Below are 22,196 nucleotides of genomic sequence, written 5' to 3'. Positions count from 1 at the left end.
GCCCGCGGCGCTGGTTCTTCTCTTTCCCTCTCCCCCCCTTCTCTTTCTCCGAGATGGGCGCTGGCGGCGTTTGTTAAGGATATGATAACCCGACTCGACTCTTCGTTCCCATCTATATCCAAGTTTTTTTGTGTGGTTTAGTAGGATTGCGAATTCTATTTTCATTTTTTGAAGCTTGCTTTCTGGTTGTTGTGCAGTTGTAAATCGTGATTGTTGGATACTGTGATTACCGTGTGATCGGAGAAACCATCTGCATTGCGATTATGCATATAGTTTTATCACCGCGCAACAGTCCCACTCATGTACAGTCCAGCGTACACGTATTACAGCAAATTTAGCCGCAGTAGAGGGGAAAGCATGAGGAAATCGCATACTGCTTAAGATATTGCAAAGCGTGGTAATGTAATGTTTGCATTTGTAGGCAAGCGAATCAACTAATCTAAAACCACTTTTTTGACTTGAGGCCCGCATTATGCCACCATAGCCATGCAATCTGGACATTCTCGTCACCCAGTTCCGGTGATTGCCATGTGTTCAGCCACGTCTACATCATGCTGCTCCACGAACCCAGTCGTTGTGACTCTCCAATCTTCATCTCAATGATTCAACTCTCCAGGTCTGTCATATCGCCACGTGGTTACTTCATGCTCTTCAAGTCGATAGTTTTCTCTTCTTCGTTCTCAACGCCAACACGTTCGTCCCTCCTATTTTCTGGGCAATCCCATCGTCCATCTGCAAGGCCACCGTCTCCTTTGTTTCCTTCTCTTTCTTGATCTCAGCGGCAGCGAGACGTCGCTGCAAGAACTCCACCTTGGCTTCAGATTGTTGCAACTCTATCGCCTGTCGCTCGCGCTTCCGCCGGTCAATCCTCCATAGAACGTCTTTCATGGGAAAAGCACCGGGTCCCGTCGCTTTGAGCGCCTCCCTCCGCTCATCTATCGTGTAATCGTCGAATCCCGGCATTACGTGTCCATCATGGCTCGTCTTGAGCTTCTTCACGATTGGCAGCGGCATGCCTGCAGGGTCCATGGGGCGAATCTTCCATTTCGGATCGAGTTTCCTCCACGCCTCTAGCTCTTCTTTTGTGATGTGCGGAGTCTGTTTCAAATTGCCCTGCTCGTCGTAGTTCCATGGGTAAACGGCAAAACGATGCGTGGGTTCCGGTGCGACACGTTGGATGAGCTCGTCTCCTTCTTTGATCATTTGAGCCTGTGGCCGGGCAGTACGAGCTCTTGCAAAGGTCGCATGAGTTCGGGTTGGGCAGGCTCTATCATTGGCATGTGCCCACGTTAAGGGGTTTGTATGATCATGAAAGAAGTAGTCGTATTTGTCTTCGGCTAAGATGACCGTGTTGAGGTCCGGGAGCTCGGAGAAGTCGGGTATATACTCAGAAGTAGACGCAGTGGGGCGGAATAACTTTGTTGGAGGGGTCGACATGGTAGACGCGGGGGCCGGATCGCCGGTAGGTGTTGTCAAGGATGGACCCATGGATCGGACTTGACTTGGAGGTGATAAGGGAGGATGGTTGATCAACGTGAAGTGTTGCTTGGGGGGAATTATATTCAGATTGGTGGTGAGAAGAGGAGTGGAGGATGTAGGAGGATCGATGGCCGGCTTTTATACAAGAGACTAGCAGCCGTAGAAAGGCTCGGGTGAGAGTCGCGTGGGTGAGAGAGCGAACCTGGGGGGACTGTGGATCTAGCCTCCCCCACGTTCTCGCGCAAGTACATCGAACGCAAGAGCGGCATCAGGTGGCCCTTGTCAAAGCTATTCTCGTTGCCTGGTTAGGCATCGGGGTGAGCAAGTTGGCATACCAATCCCCATGTCTCAACAAGCTTCGACGACTACTTCAAGGTCTGTGGTGCAACAAAGAGTTGAGTGTATGCCCAGTTATCGGATAGGATATACGGTGACGATTGATCCATCGCCATTGTGTGTAAGTGTCTGATCTTGCAGCATGTCCCACTCATTGGAGTTCTGTATGGCGTCCAGCGCTTATATGATGAACATGCTGGTGCAGAAACTGCGGGCGCAACACACTGGAGTGGCTCTATTCATGATACTGCATGCCAATCACATAGAGTTACAGCTTCATAGGGTATAATTCAGACTATGAGCAGGTTGTTAAGCAGTCCAAGTGTAACTTCCTCATGAAGTGTAGCCGCGTGTATGCAGCAAAATACAATATGAAGTCTACGGTCACTCACAATCTTCCTTTCGCAACTGCCCCACTACTACCGTCATGTAGTCACTTGACATTCTTCTCTAACCACTCTTCCCACTGCTCCGCCGTCCACGAACTGCTAATCTCATTGTTCACAACCCCATCGAACACAACTGTAGGGGTAACATGCACACCCGTCAGTCGATTCGCTTTCACTTGCACCTTGACATCATCCGTAACTCCGTTTCCTGAGTTCAACGCCCCGTCTTCACCAGGCTTATCGCTTATCTCCAACAGTGCATAAACCTTGCCTTCATCAACACCCACGGACCCGGCGATCTTGGCCAGTCGCTTGTACGTCGCGTTCCTTGTTTCGTTAACCAGACTTACGTCGAAGAAGTCTTTCTGCTGGGCAAATAGCTTCTGTGAGAAGTCCCAGAATTTAGAACTGTCGACCTTTTGTACGGCGTAGGCGGCTTCGTGGACGAGGGTGGAGGACGGGTGCCAGGGTTGGATTTGTTGCCGGAAGATGGTTACGACGCGGTCGGAGTATTTCTCGAGAAGTGTCTTGCGGAGAGGGGTCTCGTAGATTGTCTTGAACATCTTGGCCGAGAAGGGGCATACGTAGTCGAGGTCTGGGATTTGACTGTTAGTCTGATGGAGGCCTTGGGATGGGTCGGGAAGTTGTATTCCAGCAGTCGAGGATGAAACACTTACAGAGCTCGAGTGTGTGGGTGGCCTTGGGCTGAATAGCATTGGAGGCCAGCTTTTGGCCAGCGAATTTGGGTGCAAGAGCCATGGCGATGGTTGATCTAAGGTTGTGCTGGAGGTCCGGTGAAGAGGTGGATGCTCAATTGATGTAGAGCTGTGCTATATATATGATGGAGATGAACAGATGGCGTGACAATCGGCAGCTTCGGAGTAGATGAAGATGGTACCAGAACACGATCGCTGACATATAAGGATGCCATCGGAGCTTTGGATATGACGAAAGCGGGGCCGGATGTCGCGCATGCCAGGACACGGGCCGCTGGCAACCATCTCTAGTAGCGCCGACCCGACGGCAAGAAATAAGCAGTTTACATCCAGATGTGCCTGTGTTTCTTTGTAATCTAATGATGCCGCTGTTGGATCGTAAATGTTGTCTGATGAGAGATGAAGCGCGGTCAGGGATAGCTCGCGCCTCCCCCACCGCGCTCCACAACAGCTGTCGCGCCAACTCCGCTCACTCCCGAGCCACGAGCTTCATGCAACACCGCGTCATAAGTCGCGTCCAGTAGGCGCTATAACTTAGACATCCACAGTCCTTATCCACACATCACCTTAGTGATTGCCCATCATCCAGAGATGCCCGAACCTAGCTCAACAGACGACGACCTCCTTGCCCGCCTCAATGCGCTCAAGACATCCTCCGTCAGCCTGGATACCAACTATAGCGCTTCGATAGCACCTAGGAATCCTCCTAAACCCACCGATGACCTCGCCGCTCGCTTCGCACGTCTTGGTAGCGCGTCTCCCTCAGGCTCGCCACAGCCGTCGCGTACAACGTCCACAAACAATGCCGGCGCACCGGTCGCAGCACCAGGGGCACCGAGCTACCTGGAAGGGATAGCCCAAGGCGTGGGAGGCTCGAATGTAGAGTTTAACGAGGAAGATGAAAAGAGCCTAGAAGAGTTACTGGGTGAACTAAACGGCGCCGTCGGCGATCGGAAGGATTGGGATGTATCCAAGGAGGAACAACAAGATGTTGGAAAGCTGTTGAAAGACATGCGCAAGATACTCCCGGAAGTGGTGAATAATAGGGCACAAGGGCCGCAGAGAGGGCGTACAAAATCTGAGCAGCCATCGAAGGAGGAGTTGACGGACTGGGAGAGCATTGAAATCAATGTTGGAAGTGGGGAGGCTGGTAGAGCCAGGGAAGACACAGACAGTGGAGATGACGAAGACGAAGGCAGTAAGAAGAGAACCGAAGATGACGATGCAGATGATGTGATTGCGAGAGTCATGGCAGAACTGGAAATTAGCAAGAAATACGATCCCCCTTCTCCTCCGTCAGAAGACGACATGTCAGAATCAGGAGACCAGAAGAATGCATCAACGGCAGATACCACAGACGGCGGCTTCACACTGCCTTCCGCACCGAATACCCTCCCTGAAGACGACTTCGCGAGCAGTCAAGCCATCGAAGCTGCATTCACCGCACGCCTGGCCGCTCTAGCAGCACCTTCACCATCACATACAGATTCTCTCGGCCTGCCTTCCGCCCCTTCGTTCGCACCCAGAAATAAGCCGCCGGTATCTACGAATCTACAAAAGCAGGTCGATGGGGAGATTGACACATGGTGTATCATTTGTCAAGACGATGCGACACTGAAATGCCTGGGCTGTGACGGTGATTTATATTGCCAGAATTGTTGGATGGAAGGGCACCGAGGGGAGTCTGCTGGGTTCGAGGAGAAGAGACATAAAGCCGTCTTGTATAAAAAGAAGAAAAAACAACAGGCCGCAGCTTGAAAGTCTCAAATCGGACCCGCAATATGTTGTGCTTGTGCGATTGAAGATGGAACCCAAGACAGGTATGGGTGGCATTGCGTAGTGTCTCAAAGTCGACAATGCGAAAACAGGGATACGCGATAGGATGTGTCCGAAGATCCCTCGACGGTAACCCTCGCTCTTGGAGACACATGGAGCCTCTGGTCCGCGCCGAAGAAGAGTGGAAAGATTTTCTCGAGCAAAACGCGACAAGCCCCTTATACACCCCGTGGGGATGGGCGAACGGGCCTCACCTTTAAGAAGCTTCAGTCTCTCCGGCGCATGTGTAGCGGAACCAGGAGCAGAGCACACGATAGTACAACACCTGAAAGCATGGAGCTGTATTGACTCAAACGTTCTGCCACTCGGTTTTCTCGGAGCTAGCAATAATAAGCTGTTCCGAATACACTTCAAGCCGGCCTATGGGAATAAACCTCGCGAAGACAAGACAACTAGCCGTTCTTGCTCGAATGAAGCGCCAGTTCCAAGCCAATCAATATTATTCGCATCCTACAAAGAATACTTAGGGTAGGGGTATACCTTAGCTTAGTAATTGTCTGGTTATTAGGGTTTGATAGTATTATACGTATACAGCAAGCTACGACTCGATTCGCTACCATCTAAACACTTCTTGGATTCACTGGCGATTGGAAGAAGCGACGTTGTCTGGCCGCACCTTCCAGGTTCATTCTCCAGGGCTCTCCCCTCCACTCAAACAACGCTAGCGGATGTTAGTCTGTGCCACCACCTCCCTCAGTCAGAATCAATACATTGACCACATCTCCTCGACCACACTATCTCTGTTACGAGACTTCGAATTCAACAACACTTTTGCCGATTTCCCCAATCTTCTCGCAACCACAACGTGAACTCGAAACCTTGTAATGACGAAACCTGGAAGTCGTGGCTCCGACATGTAACACAACACTCTCTTGTCTGTCTACCTGCCAGCTAACCGACCCTTCCAGTACTTTGCGCAACGCCGAATCGTCACCTCTTCTGCGTCTTCCAGCTGAGCTTCGGAACCAAATCTACGGGTGCGCAGATCCCTGCCCATCACAATACAAACGGCCTATGCTAACATCTTGTGCCTCAATTAGATACGTACTAAGCGGTCGTGTTTACAAAATCCAGGGCGACGGTCGCATCAACGGACACCCGCTCAGTCTACTACTCACTTGCATTCAAACCTATCATGAGACCGCCAAGTCACCATTTCTCGGACTGAACCTCTTCTCTTTCAACTCTCTCCTCGAGTTCCAGATGTTCAAAATGCGACTCTCGCCCTCACAGCTCGATGAGATCCAGACCGTACAGCTCAATGCATGGGGATACACTTTGCCATGGTACTTGAGTACGAAGCCGGAAACCATCTGTGGTTCTCTTTATCTAGGCGGGCTGCACGGATTACGAACTGTTTGTGTTGGAAAGCCACTGATATCATGGGAAGATCGAGCACGTGAAATGCAGCAGTGTCATGAATTTCGTGCGCTTTTGGAAACACTCAGGGTCTATTTGATCGGTAAGACTATCATGGTTGGGGATACCGTGGTGTCGTAGCTATGGCTGTCCAGTGCAGGATGAGGCAAACTATAGCTGTCGATGATGGGGATGGGAAGAAGTGGGATATATTTGGGTGGCTGAGTTAACATGTTCGGATATTGACGTAGACTGATCTCGTTGCACACGTCCAGATGATGCGGTCTCAAGGCGCGGACACTTGCTCCCGAGGTCGTTACTTCAGCGTGGCTTCCGAACTTTTAGCTCGGGAAACACCGTGGGCGGCAGCTGGGGCAGGTGAGCGAGCGGCCTACTTGAGGCTAGCGTAATAGACCCTGGCCTTCTCTCTTAGTAGTCCTGATCGTGTGAAATACCTTTTGCTGCCCACGTCTTTCCCCGTGCTATACCACTTCGACACTCTGAGTAGCCAACAATGACGGATACGGAACGCACGACTGACGCACGCTTGCTCATGTAAGTACCGAGACACTGCACCGCAAGTGTGTAAGAGCCATTCACCATGCCAAGCTAACATCAACAGATACATGCGCAACACTGCCGAGTCCCCACTTTTGCGCCTACCGGGAGAGATCAGAAACCACATCTACGAACACGTCCTCGGACAACGCACATACGCCCTTTGGGTATATTCCTTCAAAGCCACATACACGCATCGAAATGACCTCGCTCTCCTGCGCGTCTGCCGCAAGGTCTATGACGAAGCAAAGCTCCTTCCCTTTTCGCTCAACACATTCTGCTTCCCCCATTTTCTCAAGTCATACCACACTCTCATGCTCGGGCTTGATGCGACGGAACGTCAGATCATCCGCACGGTTCGCATAACGTTCTATTTAAGAGAAGCTGAGAGCCTTGTTGCGGATCTGCATGAGTGCAGGCTTGACTCATTGTCGCAAGTTTTCCCTGCAGTGCAGTCTGTACATCTGCATGTGGGCTGCGGGGATTTCGATCCGACGAGATTGGAACAGGCAGTGATGAGTATTGGAAAGCGGGTACAGCGCGGTCTGAACGAGGGTGTTGACCTGGAAATCACTCGTGCTAAATATTGATTAGAGCACTGTGGTGGGAAGCATCATCAGCCGTGTTCAGACAAGAGCAGGTTACCGAGGATCCGCGAAGAAGTTTTCTTTTTGCGTCATGACGCCGTCTTGATACTGACTATGCATTGGAGTCAGATGGTAACCAAAGGCTACCCAAAGTCCGTCTTCACAGCTTTCGAGACTGAACTGTTTTATGTAGCGCAAGGGGCATGTGTGTTAGCTTCCACGCATGCTGACAATGGGCTGATTCCAACAAGAGACCCAAGTTCCGAAGCACAGCCATATCCATACTGCGCAACCTAGACTACTGAACACCCCCACCTTCATTTCACGGCATGCCTAACCACACCCTCAGCGACCCATTTCCCCTCAAACTTCTCTTCCAGCACCCTCAGCTTACTGAAGAAAACATCGTCATCCACGTACGCCCCCTTCAGCCACCGCTCGCCCTTTGTAGCGTCGAAAGCCTTCCTAGCATGCAACACCCGCCTATTATCGAAGATGACACACTCGCCCTCATTCAACCTATACTCGTACAAATTCTCCTCCGCACTAAGCAGCTTCTCGTACGCATGCGAAGCAGCAATAAAGGAGCGAAGCGACGTGGAATTACCGCTGCCGATACGCGCTTCGAACGGGCCCTGGAAAGGTGGTGACCAGTTTATGCGGCGGATGGCGAGGTTGGCAGGGTCACTATAGTTAGGGTAAGCGAAGGTTTCAATCACTGGCCGGGTGAAGTGGTAATGGTAGGTCGGGTGGTGGTAGTGGTATGTTACGGGAAATGTACACAGCGTTCTGAAGTGCCCCTCTGACTGCCGCCGAAGTTGGTGTGCTGCGGCGAAGGAATCAGAGAAGAAGGATTCGCCACCTGGGGTACGGGCTCGCAGGGAGTGCAGGAGTTGCAGATGCGGTGGGTTGGATGTGTATAGCAAGTCCATGTGGAGACCGAGGTAGTCGGGTGTGTAGGCTATGTTTTCGGCCTTGGGTTTTGAGCGGACGTTCCATGTTCGGCCATAGAAAGTGTCTTTGAGGGTACCGATACGGGAGGCGAGAGCTACGACGGATTCCTCGGATTCGGGCACGTTCTTGACGAATAGGAGGCCGTAGCGGTTCAGGTGTGTGAGGGCTTCGAAGAGGGTTTCGTCTTGGGACATGTAGGTGTCGTAGTCGAGCCACTTGTTATCTTTTACGATCCTGTTCTTGTCCCAGAACACTCTGTCGTCGTGTCGCACTCCGCCACGTAGCTCAATCTCTGTGTTGAATGCGCGGCGTAGCCAGTCGATAGAGTGCCGTGTGCGGTGCTCCGGATCGAAGCCTTTGACGTCTGTCTTCCATTGAAGCTCGATAGAGACTCCCTTCTCTTCATCCACTACTGTCTTGCAGCTACCTTCTAGATCTTCGGGTATATCTGACGTCTGGAAGCGCTTGTTTTTGCTGTCAGGGTCCATGCATTTCGTACACGTGCAGCTGTCGCGAAGGAACGCAGCGTCGAAGATCTTGGGCTCTCCATCGATGTTCACCGCGATTCTCTTCGCTGGGCTACCGTCAAGCTGACCAACGTTGGATTCATCATGAACGAGAAGTTCCTGCTCTTTTGAATGCCTCAGCTCTTGCTCCTGTTGCTGTTGCAGCTGTTCCTGGCGTTTGGTTGGCCGAAAAGGGCCATGTGTAGCGGGGCTCCAATCAGCATGCTCGGCCGGCTTAGGTGATCGCCAGAACGAGTTGAAGAAGAAACGCCGTCTCTGAACAGCAAGCGTAGTCCTGCGGGAAGTAGTGACTTGCGATCTCAGACTCCGTAGCGGTATTCTGGTGGTGATGGTGAAAGACATGGTCGGCCGCAGCTGTTGGCAGTGACGGGACACGGCGGGGTTCCTTGCTTTTCAACGTCAGGGAGCGAGCGTGGTGGAAACAATCAACCCGTAAACCGAGGTCTCTACTACCCTTTGCCCGGCACGTTTGCAATTACAGGTGTCCTACCGAGCATCGGCAGTGGGTAGCTAATTACGCGCGCGAACATAGCACGTGTCTCAATCGACGCGCTGGGCGCATGTCTGAGGGTGTCGCACAGCTGAAGCATGAGGTAGGAGCTTGTCTATCTTCACCGTTTACCGAAGCGATATGCTGGCAGAGGCAGAGCTGATATGACTGATAGGGCTCCCAGCGACAGGTCGTCGTCGCAGGTGCGGTGGCAGGCCTGGTGTCGCGGTATGTTCAATCTCCCATGTTTGCGCACATGGCTGACATTGCGACAGCTTCGTGATCGCTCCCCTCGACGTCATAAAGATCCGCCTGCAACTCCAAATCCACTCGCTCTCCGACCCGTTCAGCGTGCGCAATGTCCAAGGGCCCGTCTACAAAGGAACAGTGGGCACCCTCAAACAGATTCTTCGCGAAGAGGGTGTCACGGGGCTATGGAAGGGCAACATACCGGCGGAGCTCATGTACTTGACGTACGGTAGCGCCCAGTTCTCTGCCTACACGTACATATCGCATTGGCTAGAGACCATTCCGCTGCCATATACGCTTCCCAGCTCAGTCGCCAATTTCCTCAGTGGAGCCAGCGCGGGTGCCGCTGCGACGACGGCGACATACCCGCTCGATCTTCTTCGCACGCGGTTCGCTGCCCAAGGCAAAGATCGCGTCTATACCTCCATCATCGCGTCTGTCAAGCACATCGCGCAGCATGAAGGACCCAGAGGCTTCTTTCGCGGTCTCGGCGCAGGCGTGAGCCAGATTGTGCCGTACATGGGCCTCTTCTTCGCTAGCTACGAAAGCTTGAAGCCTATAACCGCCTCTTCTCCCATACCACTGCCACTCGGAAGCTCAGATGCCGTCGCCGGTGTCATCGCGAGCGTTCTCTCCAAAACCGCCGTCTACCCGCTCGATACCACGCGCAAGCGACTACAAGTCCAAGGGCCAATGCGCGAGCGATACGTTCACCGGAACATACCGACATATACCGGCGTCATCAGTACCATTGCGCATATATGGAAGCATGAAGGCAGACGAGGCATGTACCGCGGATTGACCGTCAGTCTTCTGAAAGCTGCGCCAGCCAGTGCTGTTACAATGTGGACATACGAGCGGGCCATGGGCCTCATGCTCGCTTTTGACGAAAAGCACAAAGACGATTGAACATCGGGATTATAATATGCATGGGTCGGCGTTGAGATACCAAATACTCCTTCTTCATAGACTCCAGTTCTCATATCAAGATATATTACAACCCAACCTCTTCGCGGGATTAGGTTAGATTCCCAAATTCACCCTCTCTGCCCGTCCACGTTACCTTCATCATCGGCTGCTCTAGGAAATCCTCGACACCCCTCTTCGTCGTCGCTTCGCCCCACCCTCTCCGTCGCAATGTCTGCTGCAGTATGAAGGCCAGATCTACGTTGTTTACAGCTATCCCCAATGTCTCGCCTTTAGATCCTGGTATTACAAACTCTAAGTGTAGTCGTGGAGCGTCGCGGGCGGTCATGTAGAATGGTGTCCACAACGGTCCTGGTGGTGGACGCTGAAGTAGCTGTAGGCGGGCGTGGGAGACATCTCTAGTGACAGATGAATCATGAAGGGGTGGCGACGGATTGGCCTGAAAGCTTGAATGGTTGGCACGCCTGGTATCCAAGTCGGGACACTCGTTGTGTAACTTTTCTTCCAACTTGGCGAGTTCTTCTTGCATCTTGATGTTTTGGTTGCTGAGTAGCCAGTTCGTGTGGCTTAGTTCTTTGATGTTTTCTTGCTTCTCACGGACGAGAGCCTCGAGAGCTGCTAGACGCGCGTTTGTGGACATTCTGCTTTGAGACAGACCAGAAAGTCAGGGGTGGGGGGACGCGGCTTGTTGTCCTCAAAGAGAGGGCTGAACTGTCGCAGAAATTACGATGGTGCTGGCTTCGCATCTTGCATACTGGATCTATATACGGTCTACGACAGGATTGAGCATTGAAGAAGTGTGTGTGGGAAAGTGAACTTCCAGTGTGATTGATATGAGGACGTAGCTCGTGTCCTATCACCCAAGCTAGTAATGAACGTTCCAGCATGAAGTCGAGCATCCCAATCTGGAATAAAGTCCTCGTGGAAGGGCTGGCAGACGACGGAGAAGAGGATGTGATCTATAATCGTCTTCAAGGTATTCACTGCTAACACTTTAGCAGCAAACCCGCTCGCCTTCCCTTCCCATGCTAAATAATCCATGATGACAGTGATCTCATGAGTCAGAGGGCATACGCACATTTCCCTCGATCCCACACTGAGCCTGCCTATCAGCGACGAATCCGCACGCACCGAACTATGAGATACATTCCAGTTGTCTACGAACTAAAGCAAATTGCCTGATGATACTGTACTGATTGTAGGTTTTTCTAGGCTGCGGAGCAGCGAATGAGCATAATGGGTGGCATTACGCGAGGTGTACCAAGCCTGGGGACGGCTTCCAGGTGCAGTCAATACTGGTAAATCATGCTGTGTCTCGTGTCAACATTCACACCTACTTCACGACATATCATCTACCTACGAACATGGGGAGCTGTCCATAGAAACCATAAACTCTACTTCACCTTACGGGAATAAAGCTTAGACATGGTTATCTCGTATCGCGTTGGAGAGATTTTGAGGATTAGTCGGAATGAATTGTTCCTTGGGCCGCATTCCTCCGGTTCTAGTAATCATAGTATTTCACTCTCAAAAATGAGCACCTATCAGTGAATGAAGAGTGTTGCCTGCGTACAAAGCACTTCCTCTTAGTCACTGAATCAGAAGTTCCAATCCCCCACCCCACTATATATAACCTAGTTACCTTCGATACGGGCTGGTCTAGTTTCCTCCAGGTTTGCATTCTCTCTACCGATCCAGTTTGCGGGAAACTGGTACGACACATTGGACTTAGCTATACAATACAAAGACGTTATATCTTAATTAGCTGTAAACGAAATCTTCAACACCGTGGAGGATACCTTGTCACGTGGGACTTAGGCTTTAGAAGCAAGACGTCCAGCTATCAGTTCCAAGACTAACTGTCGCCGAGAGTATCACGGACAATATGTCGGACTACGATTGCATGTATGATCTCTCCAGTTGCTTATATCTCGACCATAGCTGACTATATATTAGCACTCAGCTCAATCAAGAGACCTCGCCCCTTCTTTGGCTCACTGCCGAGCTTCGGAACCGTATCTACAAGTTCACTCTACATCGAGGCACTGTATGCTTCGATCCTCCACCGAAATTGATCGGGAACACGGGATACCCTAATCCTTACCCCTCTAGCAACAGCGAAATGAGCCATTTAGCGCTTCTCTCAACATGTCGTCAAGTACATAGCGAGGCCTCAGTCCTCTACTTTGCGCTCAACACCTTCCACTTCAGATCCAGCAGCTCATTTGATAAATTCATCAGCACTCTTGCTCCGGAAAAACTCAATGCAGTCAAGTCTATCGGTATTGACGAAGAGCTTGCGGCGTATGTTGAGATGCGCGCTGAGTTTCCTGCCAACAACCACCGATCCTTGCAACTCGACGCATTAACCTCGCTGCAACATGTAACCATCTATGCAAGAGATGTACAGCCAAGGTCTCTGAAGCTCGACGTCATCGGGCTTCAGCTAAGAGAAGCAACCCGTAGACCGGGGTTGGAAGTCGCGTGGTTCGTCGTGCGAGCTATCTAACCTTTACAAGTGTGAAACTGATGGATATACTTAACGGCTGGGCATATAAACCTGCGTTCATGTCATACGAAGTATGAGCGCCTGTTCAAGGGTTTGTCTTCGGTGGAAAATAAGTAAAGTAAATTGTTCGGGCGCCTTCGTGGTTGGTTGTCGGTTTGTGCGACGCGTAGAAGATGTAAGATGAACTGGAAAGAGCGGAATATATACGTAGGTCTGAATACAAAGGTTTTGTCGTCATATGGTGGTGCTGTCATACTCAATGCTCTTTGTTCGCGTAGACAGCGATTGCTTATTAGTACATATGGTCTATCTAAACGAAATCCACCTCACAGTCTAGTAAATACCCCACTTGACATTCTGCTTGACCACGTTGCCTCTGCACTTCATCTCTCCCTTGGCACCGATTCTGCCGCCCCCACCGAACTTCTGGATGGCTTCATTGATGACGTCTATGACATCCTGACCACCGACTTCGAAGTCAATGTTGCCATTGAGATTGGTAGCTTCAACGCCGAAAGAACAACCACTTGCCTTGGCAATCGCGCGCTGCCTCAAGCCGGCGGTCTGGACTGTCCACTCAGTGTTGCCGTCACCCTGGATGTTCTTGATAATCTGGCGGCAGTCCTCGACCTTGGGGGATGCGTCGCTGCCTTGGTTCTCAAACGTCGTCTCGCCGCAATGGTCCTTGCCTGGTGGAAGGTCGCAGGGGTAGAATGTACTGGATCCCTTGCTGGAAGAATCCCAGGATTGAAACGCGCGTTCAGGACTGCACACGGGAAGTTGTATGAAGCCAGGAGCCGTAATGTCGCCGTCCAATAGGTTATTTTGGACACTTTTGTCGTCCACGTTTGGACCCTTGATAACGTTCTTCTTGCCGTTGTAGACGTAGGTGCGGACAGAGCCCTTGATCAAGTCTTCCTTGGTAACTCTTCCAAATGCGGCTCCATCCAGTGAGCCAAGCCCTGGTGGCGTCGAGAATTTGTTGTTTATAGTCTTAACATCGCATTGATTTGGGTTCGGCTTGTCAAAAACGCATCCCTGCTTCGAGGCATCTCCATCTGGGTGGACCAGATAATACTGTTTTCCGTCGATGCAGGCGCCTGTTGCTCTCATAGTGTCGTCGCTGAGGTAGTCGCTGAGCGCCTTGTCATCACCGCAACCGTAGCCGGAGTCCATCACGAAGGCGTATCTATTGGAGTTCCTCCACAGCGCGGGAATAGCGAATGCGAAGACAGATTTCTCAATGCTGTCTCTCAGCGCGGGCTTGCTAGCGTTCTGCCGCGGCCCTGATTGATCATCCGACTTCGGCGGTCTACCCGTGATAAGCTTTCCATCAGACATGGTATCCCAGAGCATAGCAATGGAAGGATCTGAGCCGTTGAAGAGAGTTTTCAGAGATTCCTTAGCTACATCGGCCCAGGCTTTGAACATTCGGGCCAGGGCATCCGCAAAGGCGTTCTGACCGTCTTCGTTCCATTCATCCGGTTTTGAGGGTTTCACATCTTTGGCGATAGTCGTGCTCTGTCCGATCAAGTTCATGGTGGTATCCTTGGCGTTGTCGAAAGCAGAACCACCCTTGAAGTAGGGTATGTTCTTGATGATGTTGTTGAAGAAGGGCCCAGCAATCGACAGAGTTCCAAGAGTGACCAGATCGATTAAAAGCAAAAGTATAGTGTCGTCCTCTTTCTTTATGGGCGCAAAAGTGTTCTGCTTTGCGATTAGCTTTTGTTCATGAAAATGCTCGTACCATGCTTCGCTTACCATAAGTTTACCCATGCTAAAACTCATGGTTGATGCAACATCAAGGATAGCGTCTTTATAGTCCATGTACATGTTGTGAATCGTGAGGATTGATTCGAAGATGAGAGACCCCGCGGCCCCTGAAAGTGGACCATCCAGACCCTTGGGGCACGAATCGCCTCCGGTTGACGCGCAATTGGAACTCAACGAAATATCTCCGCATTCCATTGTTGAGATTTTCAGGGTGTTGGTAATGGAGTTCGAAAACGTGAAGCTGCCGATGCCGTTCTCGTCCCTGTCTACGTCGTTGTCTCTCCAAATTCTGACGATGTCTTTCCAGGCACCGTCTGTATCTAGTCCCTTCCAACGTTCAGTGTGTGGGTAGTCGAATGGATACTCAATATATTTGTCCGTGCAATCGTGTGTAGTCCAGTCACCGTTCCGGGAGTCATCAGAGTAGGGGCTTTCTCCAGATTTGACCTTGAGCTTGAAATCTGCCCAGCTCTTTGCCGGTTTCGGGACATCGTTGAATGTTTGCAGGTCAGTAGCCCAGTCAGTCGTACCGCCTAATCCCCAAGCTGAGTACAGGGTTGATCGGGTCTGCTTCGTCTTGCTACTCATATAGCTAACCCATTGGGTGTCGTCGTAGACCAGAACATCGCTGTTGCTGCTGGTGTCCAGAAATTGCTGGACAACTCGGCCCGCTCTTTTCTGGCCTTCGATTATCTCAGCGATCTCAGCGTCGGCGATGTACCCGGCTGAGTTGGTGCACTTCCCCTTGGTGGCGTCTGAGTTCATTTGGCTACCAGTGTACAAGCAATCGGCGCCCCAACATCCCGCTTCAGCCATGTTGAAAGATCGCCCATAACTAGTGACACCAACAATGACCTTGTTGCCCGGAACACCAGCCTTGGTAATCATGGCTAGAGATTGTTTCGTCTCTGTCAAATTCACCTGACTACGTAGGCAGTTGCCTGAGTCGCATCCCTCTTGCGAATGTGCATTACCTGCATCCCATTGACCATGAAGGTCATACGTCATGTAGACAATGTAGTCCACGACTCTGCCGATGCTCTCAATGGGATATTGTTTCAGGTACCAGTACGAAGAAGGCGCACAGATGGAAACCGTCTTGGATGAAGGGAGAAGATTTCTTAGCACGGCAAGAAAGGCCAAGTAGTTAGGGCCGTCTGCCTTGCTAGCAGGGGGTATACCGGGGATGTCTGGGGCTCCTGGGTACTCCCAGTCGATGTCGACACCATCGAGGTCATGCATCTCGATGAAGAGTGCAATGTTGACAGCCATCTTCATGCGATTAGCAGATGTGACACCATCGCGAAATATCGAATATGTCGCAGGCTCAGTCGAGAAGGCCCAGCCACCAAAAGAAAGAATCTTTTTTGCTCCCTTGATGCGTTTGAATTCACCAAAGTTATACGTGGATAGCTTATCACCGACTTCTACCTCGAAGTTGGAAGTCAAGGTGCCAAAGGCGAAGTGGACGTGCGTGTATTGCGACGTGTCAATCTGGGACGCATCTTGAAACAGGCACTCTCGTGTCATGCCGTAACCCTCGAAGTAGGCAATCTTGATCCCACCGTTTCCATTGCCTCTGACAATGTCGGTACCACAATTCGATATGCAACCGTAAGTTCCGGGTTTAGCGGTTCCGGGGGCTCCAGTGTTCGTATCGACGCAGAACTCTTTGGTGATACCGCATTGACCCCAGATGTTGCAACAGGCATTCAGAGGACAGGGATTAAGATCAGCGATCTTTGTGCTAGTAGTCGGAGGCTTCGATCCTGGCTTCTGTGGTCCACATACCGCATTAGCGATTGGGGCAGGGAACGGTGGCGTGCCTGTGCTGAGACACATAATCGTATCGATAAACAAAAGTTTGCAGCCATTCCAGCCCCAGGTCTTCTTGTTGAAGTCTTCAAGGTCTTGCCTCGTGAGACTGTATTCGGCAGCAAGGTTGTCGCAGTTGTCGTTCGTCTTGACTTGGTACGCATGACACGAGCCATCCGTGTTGGGCTTAGGACTAAAGTCCGGCAGGCTTCCACTAGAGCAGCAAACACGTTGCTTAGGCTTCAACTTGGCGCAAAAGCTTGGCGCAGAGTTGTGCTTGGTGAAGTCGGTAGGCGATATGCCACACTTGGCAGCCAATGCCGCACAACTGTCCCCGGACTCGACCTGAACAACCTTGCACTCAGCACGTGAGTTTAGTGTGCTTCGATTGGTGTGGTACGCAATATGCCGAGAGTGTCGTTTTTGTGTTTGCGGACGCGTCGCGTTGTTGTGCATCGTTGCGTTGGCGGTGCCATTCATGGCCAAGAGCGGCATCACAAACGTCGCCTGACCGGAAAGTCTGGAAGACTCCGAGAATGGCAGGCATGTTGCGTTGGCCCATGTCTTGATTGCGTTTTGACTAGGGGTAAAGGTCGCATTGCTGGTGACCATGATGCCGAATATGTCTGCACTGTCATACTCAGGTCCGCAAAGCTGCATACCACTGCTGGGGGCCGACACGTTGGGATTCGCGAGACTGTCTTCGAAGATCCGCAAGGCAGATGACATGCCTTGGTTGAGGAGGTTCTCTCCGATGTAGAGGCCGACGATCCCTTGCCCCGATTGTCCGAACATGATCAGGGGTCGTTCTGTAGTACCATGTCCGTGATCAAGGTACTGACGCATCTGCCTGAGTACAGAACGCACACTTGAAGCTGCAAACCCGAAGTCTTCCTCCCACTATCCGAGCTCAAAGTGAACACTCGAAGGCTTAATGGGGCCAACCTTGGCCATTGAGGTTTCTGGTGGAAGCGTTGAGAAGTCTGGGCCAAACGACGAGCAAGCATGAATGCGGTGAGTCTCTGCTTGATTGTCGACATCGCTGTAGAGAGAGAAGTCATAGAAAACAGTTTCTGGGCAGGACTTGATCTGTCTAAAGTCTGGATAGACAGACCAGTTTCCTGAATTGGGTCCAGAAACACTGCATCGTTCCGGACAGGGGTCGCTTGGTACCGCCACAACCTCATATGTAAAACAGGAAACAAATAAGGCCCCGAATGATGCGGTAAGCCATGGAAAGGCGATCATCGTGGTGCGGCGCTTTGGAAGAAGTTTGGAAGAGTAGTTTGTGGTCCGCAATTGATAGGGAAGTAAGATGAGTCGTGTTTGGCGATAATGATTAGAATGAAAGCGCTGTGAGCGTTTTATTTATGCCCTCTTCGAAGCGTTTTTACTCTTTCATCCTCTCATGTTGAGAGAGTGGGCTAAGTCCGAGAACTACGAGACGGATCCCGGCAATCCCACCCATCTTGGCAGCTCAAAATTTGAGAAAGCACCTTCCCGATACTTCTTACCGATATGAAGAGCGATGATCATCCTTCCGGCAAATATGACCTGCTAAGCGGAGCTTAGTCTGGAACGTGGGTCTCCGTGTCGTCTAAGCGCTGGGTTTCTACGTTGAAGGCACGAAGGATCTGTAGGATGCTTTGATTCTGCCTAAAGCGCAAAGAAACTCCTTAGAAATATTGGGCCATCGAAACGAGTCAATCTACACGTTGGCAGGGTAGGGGATCGATCTCTACCGGTTCGATGCGTTATTCGCACGAATCGTTGACTATAGAATCTTTTACAATGGATATGGCAAACACAACTCTAATCAGGCGAGAATGATGGATCAAGTTCAGCTTTGTATTGATCTAGGAGGTACGATACTTGCGCGGTCCTCCACTATGGAAGAAAGCATGAGTTCGTTTCAATCAACTCATCAAACAAGGGAGCAGCTCATGCGAGAAGGTAGCTCAATGCTCCAATCGCAGCTATCAAACATGTTATACCCCCAACAAGGAGTTGCTGGGCGGCACTCTCATCTGCAGGGCAACTGATCTCTGGCTCTTGAGCCCTTCCAGCCTCAACCCACATTCTATACTCATCAGAGCAGAGGCTTGCCGTCAATGCCGCTGTAATGCTTGAAGCAGCGGTAGAATCGATATTGACTCGGCAGGGAGTGGGAGTGACGGTTGAATTGTCCAAGACTGCACACTGTTCGCCCACGCCGTAGGAGCCTCCGGTAACTTTCGTAGTATCCACAACATTGAAAGCTATTCCCTGATTTTCAGAGCAACTCTGGTTCTTTGTTGCGTCGACAAGATCAATACCCTGCGCAGTCTTCTTCGTAGTAAATGTGATGCCTGAGGTTTGCGATTGGCCCTTTTGATAATATATCTCCCGAAGAGGATCATATGTGCAATTAGACCAGATCAGGTTCCAGACTAAGCTCCATTTGCCCTCCGTGTTGAACTCGGTGTAGTGGCGATATACGAGCTCCGGGTCGGAGCTAGACGTGTTTGTCCAGTTGAGGGAACTACTCTCATAGTAGTCGCCGAAGCTTCCCTCGTCAACCTTTGAGCCGTTTGTCATATTCCAGACTTCGAATCCGAGCCGCAAACTAAGCGATGATGCGAGTTCGGGGTTTTGAACAGCAAAGACGATGGGCACATATGGCGCTGGTGCATATGTGTCGTTGCGCGGAAAGACCAGGTCCACTTCTACGACACCTGAGGTATCGCTGGCAGCCGCATCAACAGCTCCAAGCAAGGAAATTGATAACCAGGTGACCCAGGTAAGAAGCCGCATTCTGGGGGCGAGAGACGGCCGGAAGGTTGCCGGGAAAATGATAGTGAAGTAGGAATCGTAGCGTAAGGATGGATAGCTCCGTGAAGTTGAGAAGCCACAACGTAATGGAAGAAACTTGTTCAGTGGAGCGAATGTTGTATTGGAAGGATTTGCGCTTGATGGTAACACGGTAACAACGCGAAGAAAGCTTTATGCCTAGTAAAATAAGAATCGCGCGAGCGGGTAAAATAGTCTAGGTTCTGCAAGGAACTAAATCCAGCTCGTCAGGGGCAGGAACATATAGGCAGGTACAAAGAGCGTACTCTATGGCGGGGGTAGATGCCGTGACAGCCGCCCGGCCGTCTAGTAAGAGAAGAGGGTTGCGGGCACCGGCTGCTGCCGCGAAGCGCTAGAGCTTATGAGACCCTGCAGTAATGTCGTCTTGGTCTGCCAGGGCCCGCGACTTACGAGTCTTCAAATCCGCAAGATTATCTTGATTTGGACTCGCGCAAGAGACGGGAGGCAAAGCGGCGCGCACGTTGACATGAACGGCAAAAGTCAGTTGCCGATGTGGGGCAAGGAGCGCTTCGATATTGGTGACATTGTGAAGAAAGGTCTGTACGGGAAAACATGGAGAGGAGGATTCAGATCAACGTGAAGGATTGAAATGACGCTGTGAGGTGCCCTGTTCGATAGCGTTTGGTGGCCAATAGAGCGGCGTTGCCGTAGCGCTTGCGGCTGAATTGCCTTGTGCATCGGCTCCTATACCGGCTTGGCACCGGCGCATCTGTATGCTATTCCGTCGTACCCGAAGCGACCTTCTCCTTCTTGACCTCTCCGCTCATAGTCCGTTCCTGAAGCGCTTTGAGGGCTGTGCCACATGTGAGAATTGGCAGGGTCTCTTCTCGCAGATGGGATTGTTGCCTTCCCTCCATCAGCGTAGTGAGATGCTCTCTCGTAATGATGATCCAGGCCGCGGCCAGGTACCTAATGCCTGGCACTTCCTACGCTAGAAAACGGACAGATAAGCAAGAGGACAAGAGAGTTCAATGAGGAGTACTTATAGAGGCATGGCTTGGAGCTTGATAGAGTCTGCATCTTGCCGTGAAGACAACGGACCTCTTTCACTACACTTATTCCGACAGATTTCTTCCTCCTTAACGTGGAGAACATGCAAAGTCCCACTAGTATGCAGTTGCAACACGTATTCGCCGCATATCTTCTTGCGGAAACGGCGTTAGCAAGGCCCGCTCTTCACCGCCGAGCTGTTGATTGTGCATTCTCCACTACAGCCGATGACGGTGCGACCTGTGAAAGCTTTGCAGCTAGCTGGGCTTTATCTATCGACGAGCTCGAGCAGTTGAATCCCGGCATCATTTGCCCCAATCTCGACTCCAACAACGAGTACTGCGTAGTCGGCGACGTCACTGACGATCCAATTGCAACTACGACTTCCGCGTCTACCACAGCGTCTTCAACGACCACGCCGGCAACGACCTCCACTATCCCTTCCACAACTGTCACTTCTTCCCCGAGCACGAGTGCTCCTATCACAACCACTTGGGTCAGTAGCACCACTACGGCTGGCAATGGTGTTGCCACTCCCATGCCGACGCAACCTGGAATGGTCACCAACTGCAACAAGTTTCACTATGTAGCGCCGGGCGTGGTCTGCGGTCAGATTTTGAGCTACCAGAAGATTAGTCTTGCTGATTTTGCGAGATGGAATCCCACCGTCAACGATGACTGCTCCGGCTTGTGGGCTGACGTCAACGTTTGTGTCGGTGTTATCGGCGGAACCCCTCCTACTACCACCACTGTCAAGCCGTCTACCACAACATCCGTGGGAAACGGCATTCAGACACCCCAGCCGACCCAACCTGGCATGGTCACCAACTGCAACAAGTTTCACTACGTGGCATCAGGGGTGACGTGCGGCCAGATCACAAGTTACCAAAAGATCAGTCTTGCTGACTTTGTGAGATGGAACCCTACCGTTGGCAGTGACTGCCGTGCCATGCAAGCCGGTGTGAATGTCTGCGTAGGTGTCATCGGCGGTACACCCGCCACTACCACTACCCAGAAACCCACCACTACGACCTCTGCTGGTAACGGCATCCAGACCCCTCAACCCACCCAGCCCGGCATGGTCACGAACTGTAAAAAGTTCCACTACGTTGCTAAGGGGGTCACTTGCCAGCAGATTATCAGCTACCAGAAGATCACCTTGGCCAACTTCGTCAAGTGGAATACTGGTGTGGGATCGAACTGTCAAAGCATGTGGGCAGAGACCAACGTATGCGTTGGTGTGTGAAGGGATGTCGCGACATTCACATCCATGTACATGGTTAGCTAGCGAAGTAGACGACAGACATGAATATGTGTTGACCGATAATTGATAATTGTGTAATGTTCATATGGCCTCAAGAAATTCCCCAACGAGGTTCTCCGCCCAGCCCCCGTGCTCATCCATCTCCACTGTACTCTCTTTCTCCATCCGCTTCTTTGTGTTGCTAGTGCGTACCCCTTCTCTTGCGATCTCCTCTAGTATTTCTCTCCCTTCATCTTCCTCACTCAGTACCCAGGTAGCTTCGCAGCGAGGCTGAAAAGCAGGACTGTCCACGCAGCATCGTCCCTGCGGTCATCTGCCATCTAGATCTTGCGGACAAGCCTTCGTATATCGACGATAACCGTCACGGTGGCCATGTCGGTCATGCTGATACCCGCAATTGCTTTCTCTTCAAGCCTGCTCAGCCATACTAGAAGTTCTGCGTCTCAGCGTAGGAAGATAGATAATCATAAGGCGTCGATGTTGGTGATGTCAAATTCGTAAGACGTCTCGTGTCGAGTCTCGATGCTGCGCTGCACCTTAATGAAATCACCGTGGTGGCGCAACATAGCGGCTGGAACGCCCAAGCCT

At 51.4% G+C, this 22,196-nt stretch overlaps 8 protein-coding genes across 8 annotated transcripts; 3 read left to right on the top strand and 5 right to left on the bottom strand.

Moving 5' to 3' along the window:
* Nucleotides 1-744: 744 nt before the first annotated feature.
* On the bottom strand, nucleotides 745-1,203 carry J4E84_006271 (uncharacterized protein; the record flags this gene model as incomplete). The annotated part of the gene is made up of 1 exon (XM_049388862.1): nucleotides 745-1,203. A coding segment is annotated over one exon (459 nt), but the record flags the coding sequence as incomplete, so codon positions are not given.
* Nucleotides 1,204-2,248: 1,045 nt separating this feature from the next.
* Nucleotides 2,249-2,963, bottom strand: J4E84_006270 (uncharacterized protein; the record flags this gene model as incomplete). The annotated part of the gene is made up of 2 exons (XM_049388861.1): nucleotides 2,249-2,799; nucleotides 2,882-2,963. 2 exons carry the CDS (start codon nucleotides 2,961-2,963, stop codon nucleotides 2,249-2,251), a joined length of 633 nt encoding a protein of 210 aa, XP_049243760.1.
* A 548-nt stretch (nucleotides 2,964-3,511) lies between these two features.
* Nucleotides 3,512-4,678, top strand: J4E84_006269 (uncharacterized protein; the record flags this gene model as incomplete). Its single annotated transcript, XM_049388860.1, has 1 exon — nucleotides 3,512-4,678. One exon carries the CDS (start codon nucleotides 3,512-3,514, stop codon nucleotides 4,676-4,678), a length of 1,167 nt encoding a protein of 388 aa, XP_049243759.1.
* Nucleotides 4,679-7,577: 2,899 nt separating this feature from the next.
* On the bottom strand, nucleotides 7,578-9,083 carry J4E84_006268 (uncharacterized protein; the record flags this gene model as incomplete). The annotated part of the gene is made up of 1 exon (XM_049388859.1): nucleotides 7,578-9,083. The coding sequence occupies one exon, from the start codon at nucleotides 9,081-9,083 to the stop codon at nucleotides 7,578-7,580; it is 1,506 nt and encodes a 501-aa protein (XP_049243758.1).
* Nucleotides 9,084-9,301: 218 nt separating this feature from the next.
* On the top strand, nucleotides 9,302-10,389 carry TPC1 (mitochondrial thiamine pyrophosphate transporter; the record flags this gene model as incomplete). The annotated part of the gene is made up of 3 exons (XM_049388858.1): nucleotides 9,302-9,334; nucleotides 9,407-9,459; nucleotides 9,507-10,389. 3 exons carry the CDS (start codon nucleotides 9,302-9,304, stop codon nucleotides 10,387-10,389), a joined length of 969 nt encoding a protein of 322 aa, XP_049243757.1.
* Nucleotides 10,390-13,249: 2,860 nt separating this feature from the next.
* On the bottom strand, nucleotides 13,250-17,350 carry J4E84_006266 (uncharacterized protein; the record flags this gene model as incomplete). Its single annotated transcript, XM_049388857.1, has 1 exon — nucleotides 13,250-17,350. One exon carries the CDS (start codon nucleotides 17,348-17,350, stop codon nucleotides 13,250-13,252), a length of 4,101 nt encoding a protein of 1,366 aa, XP_049243756.1.
* A 1,095-nt stretch (nucleotides 17,351-18,445) lies between these two features.
* Nucleotides 18,446-19,297, bottom strand: J4E84_006265 (uncharacterized protein; the record flags this gene model as incomplete). The annotated part of the gene is made up of 1 exon (XM_049388856.1): nucleotides 18,446-19,297. One exon carries the CDS (start codon nucleotides 19,295-19,297, stop codon nucleotides 18,446-18,448), a length of 852 nt encoding a protein of 283 aa, XP_049243755.1.
* Nucleotides 19,298-20,571: 1,274 nt separating this feature from the next.
* Nucleotides 20,572-21,590, top strand: J4E84_006264 (uncharacterized protein; the record flags this gene model as incomplete). Its single annotated transcript, XM_049388855.1, has 2 exons — nucleotides 20,572-20,577; nucleotides 20,637-21,590. The coding sequence occupies 2 exons, from the start codon at nucleotides 20,572-20,574 to the stop codon at nucleotides 21,588-21,590; spliced, it is 960 nt and encodes a 319-aa protein (XP_049243754.1).
* Between the last annotated feature and the right edge of the window lie 606 nt (nucleotides 21,591-22,196).

The sequence above is a fragment of the Alternaria hordeiaustralica genome (assembly GCF_023758085.1).
Source record: "Alternaria hordeiaustralica strain BMP 2776 chromosome Unknown scaffold_11, whole genome shotgun sequence".
Lineage (NCBI taxonomy): Eukaryota > Fungi > Ascomycota > Dothideomycetes > Pleosporales > Pleosporaceae > Alternaria > Alternaria hordeiaustralica.
This window is presented reverse-complemented; position numbering and strand designations above follow the sequence as displayed.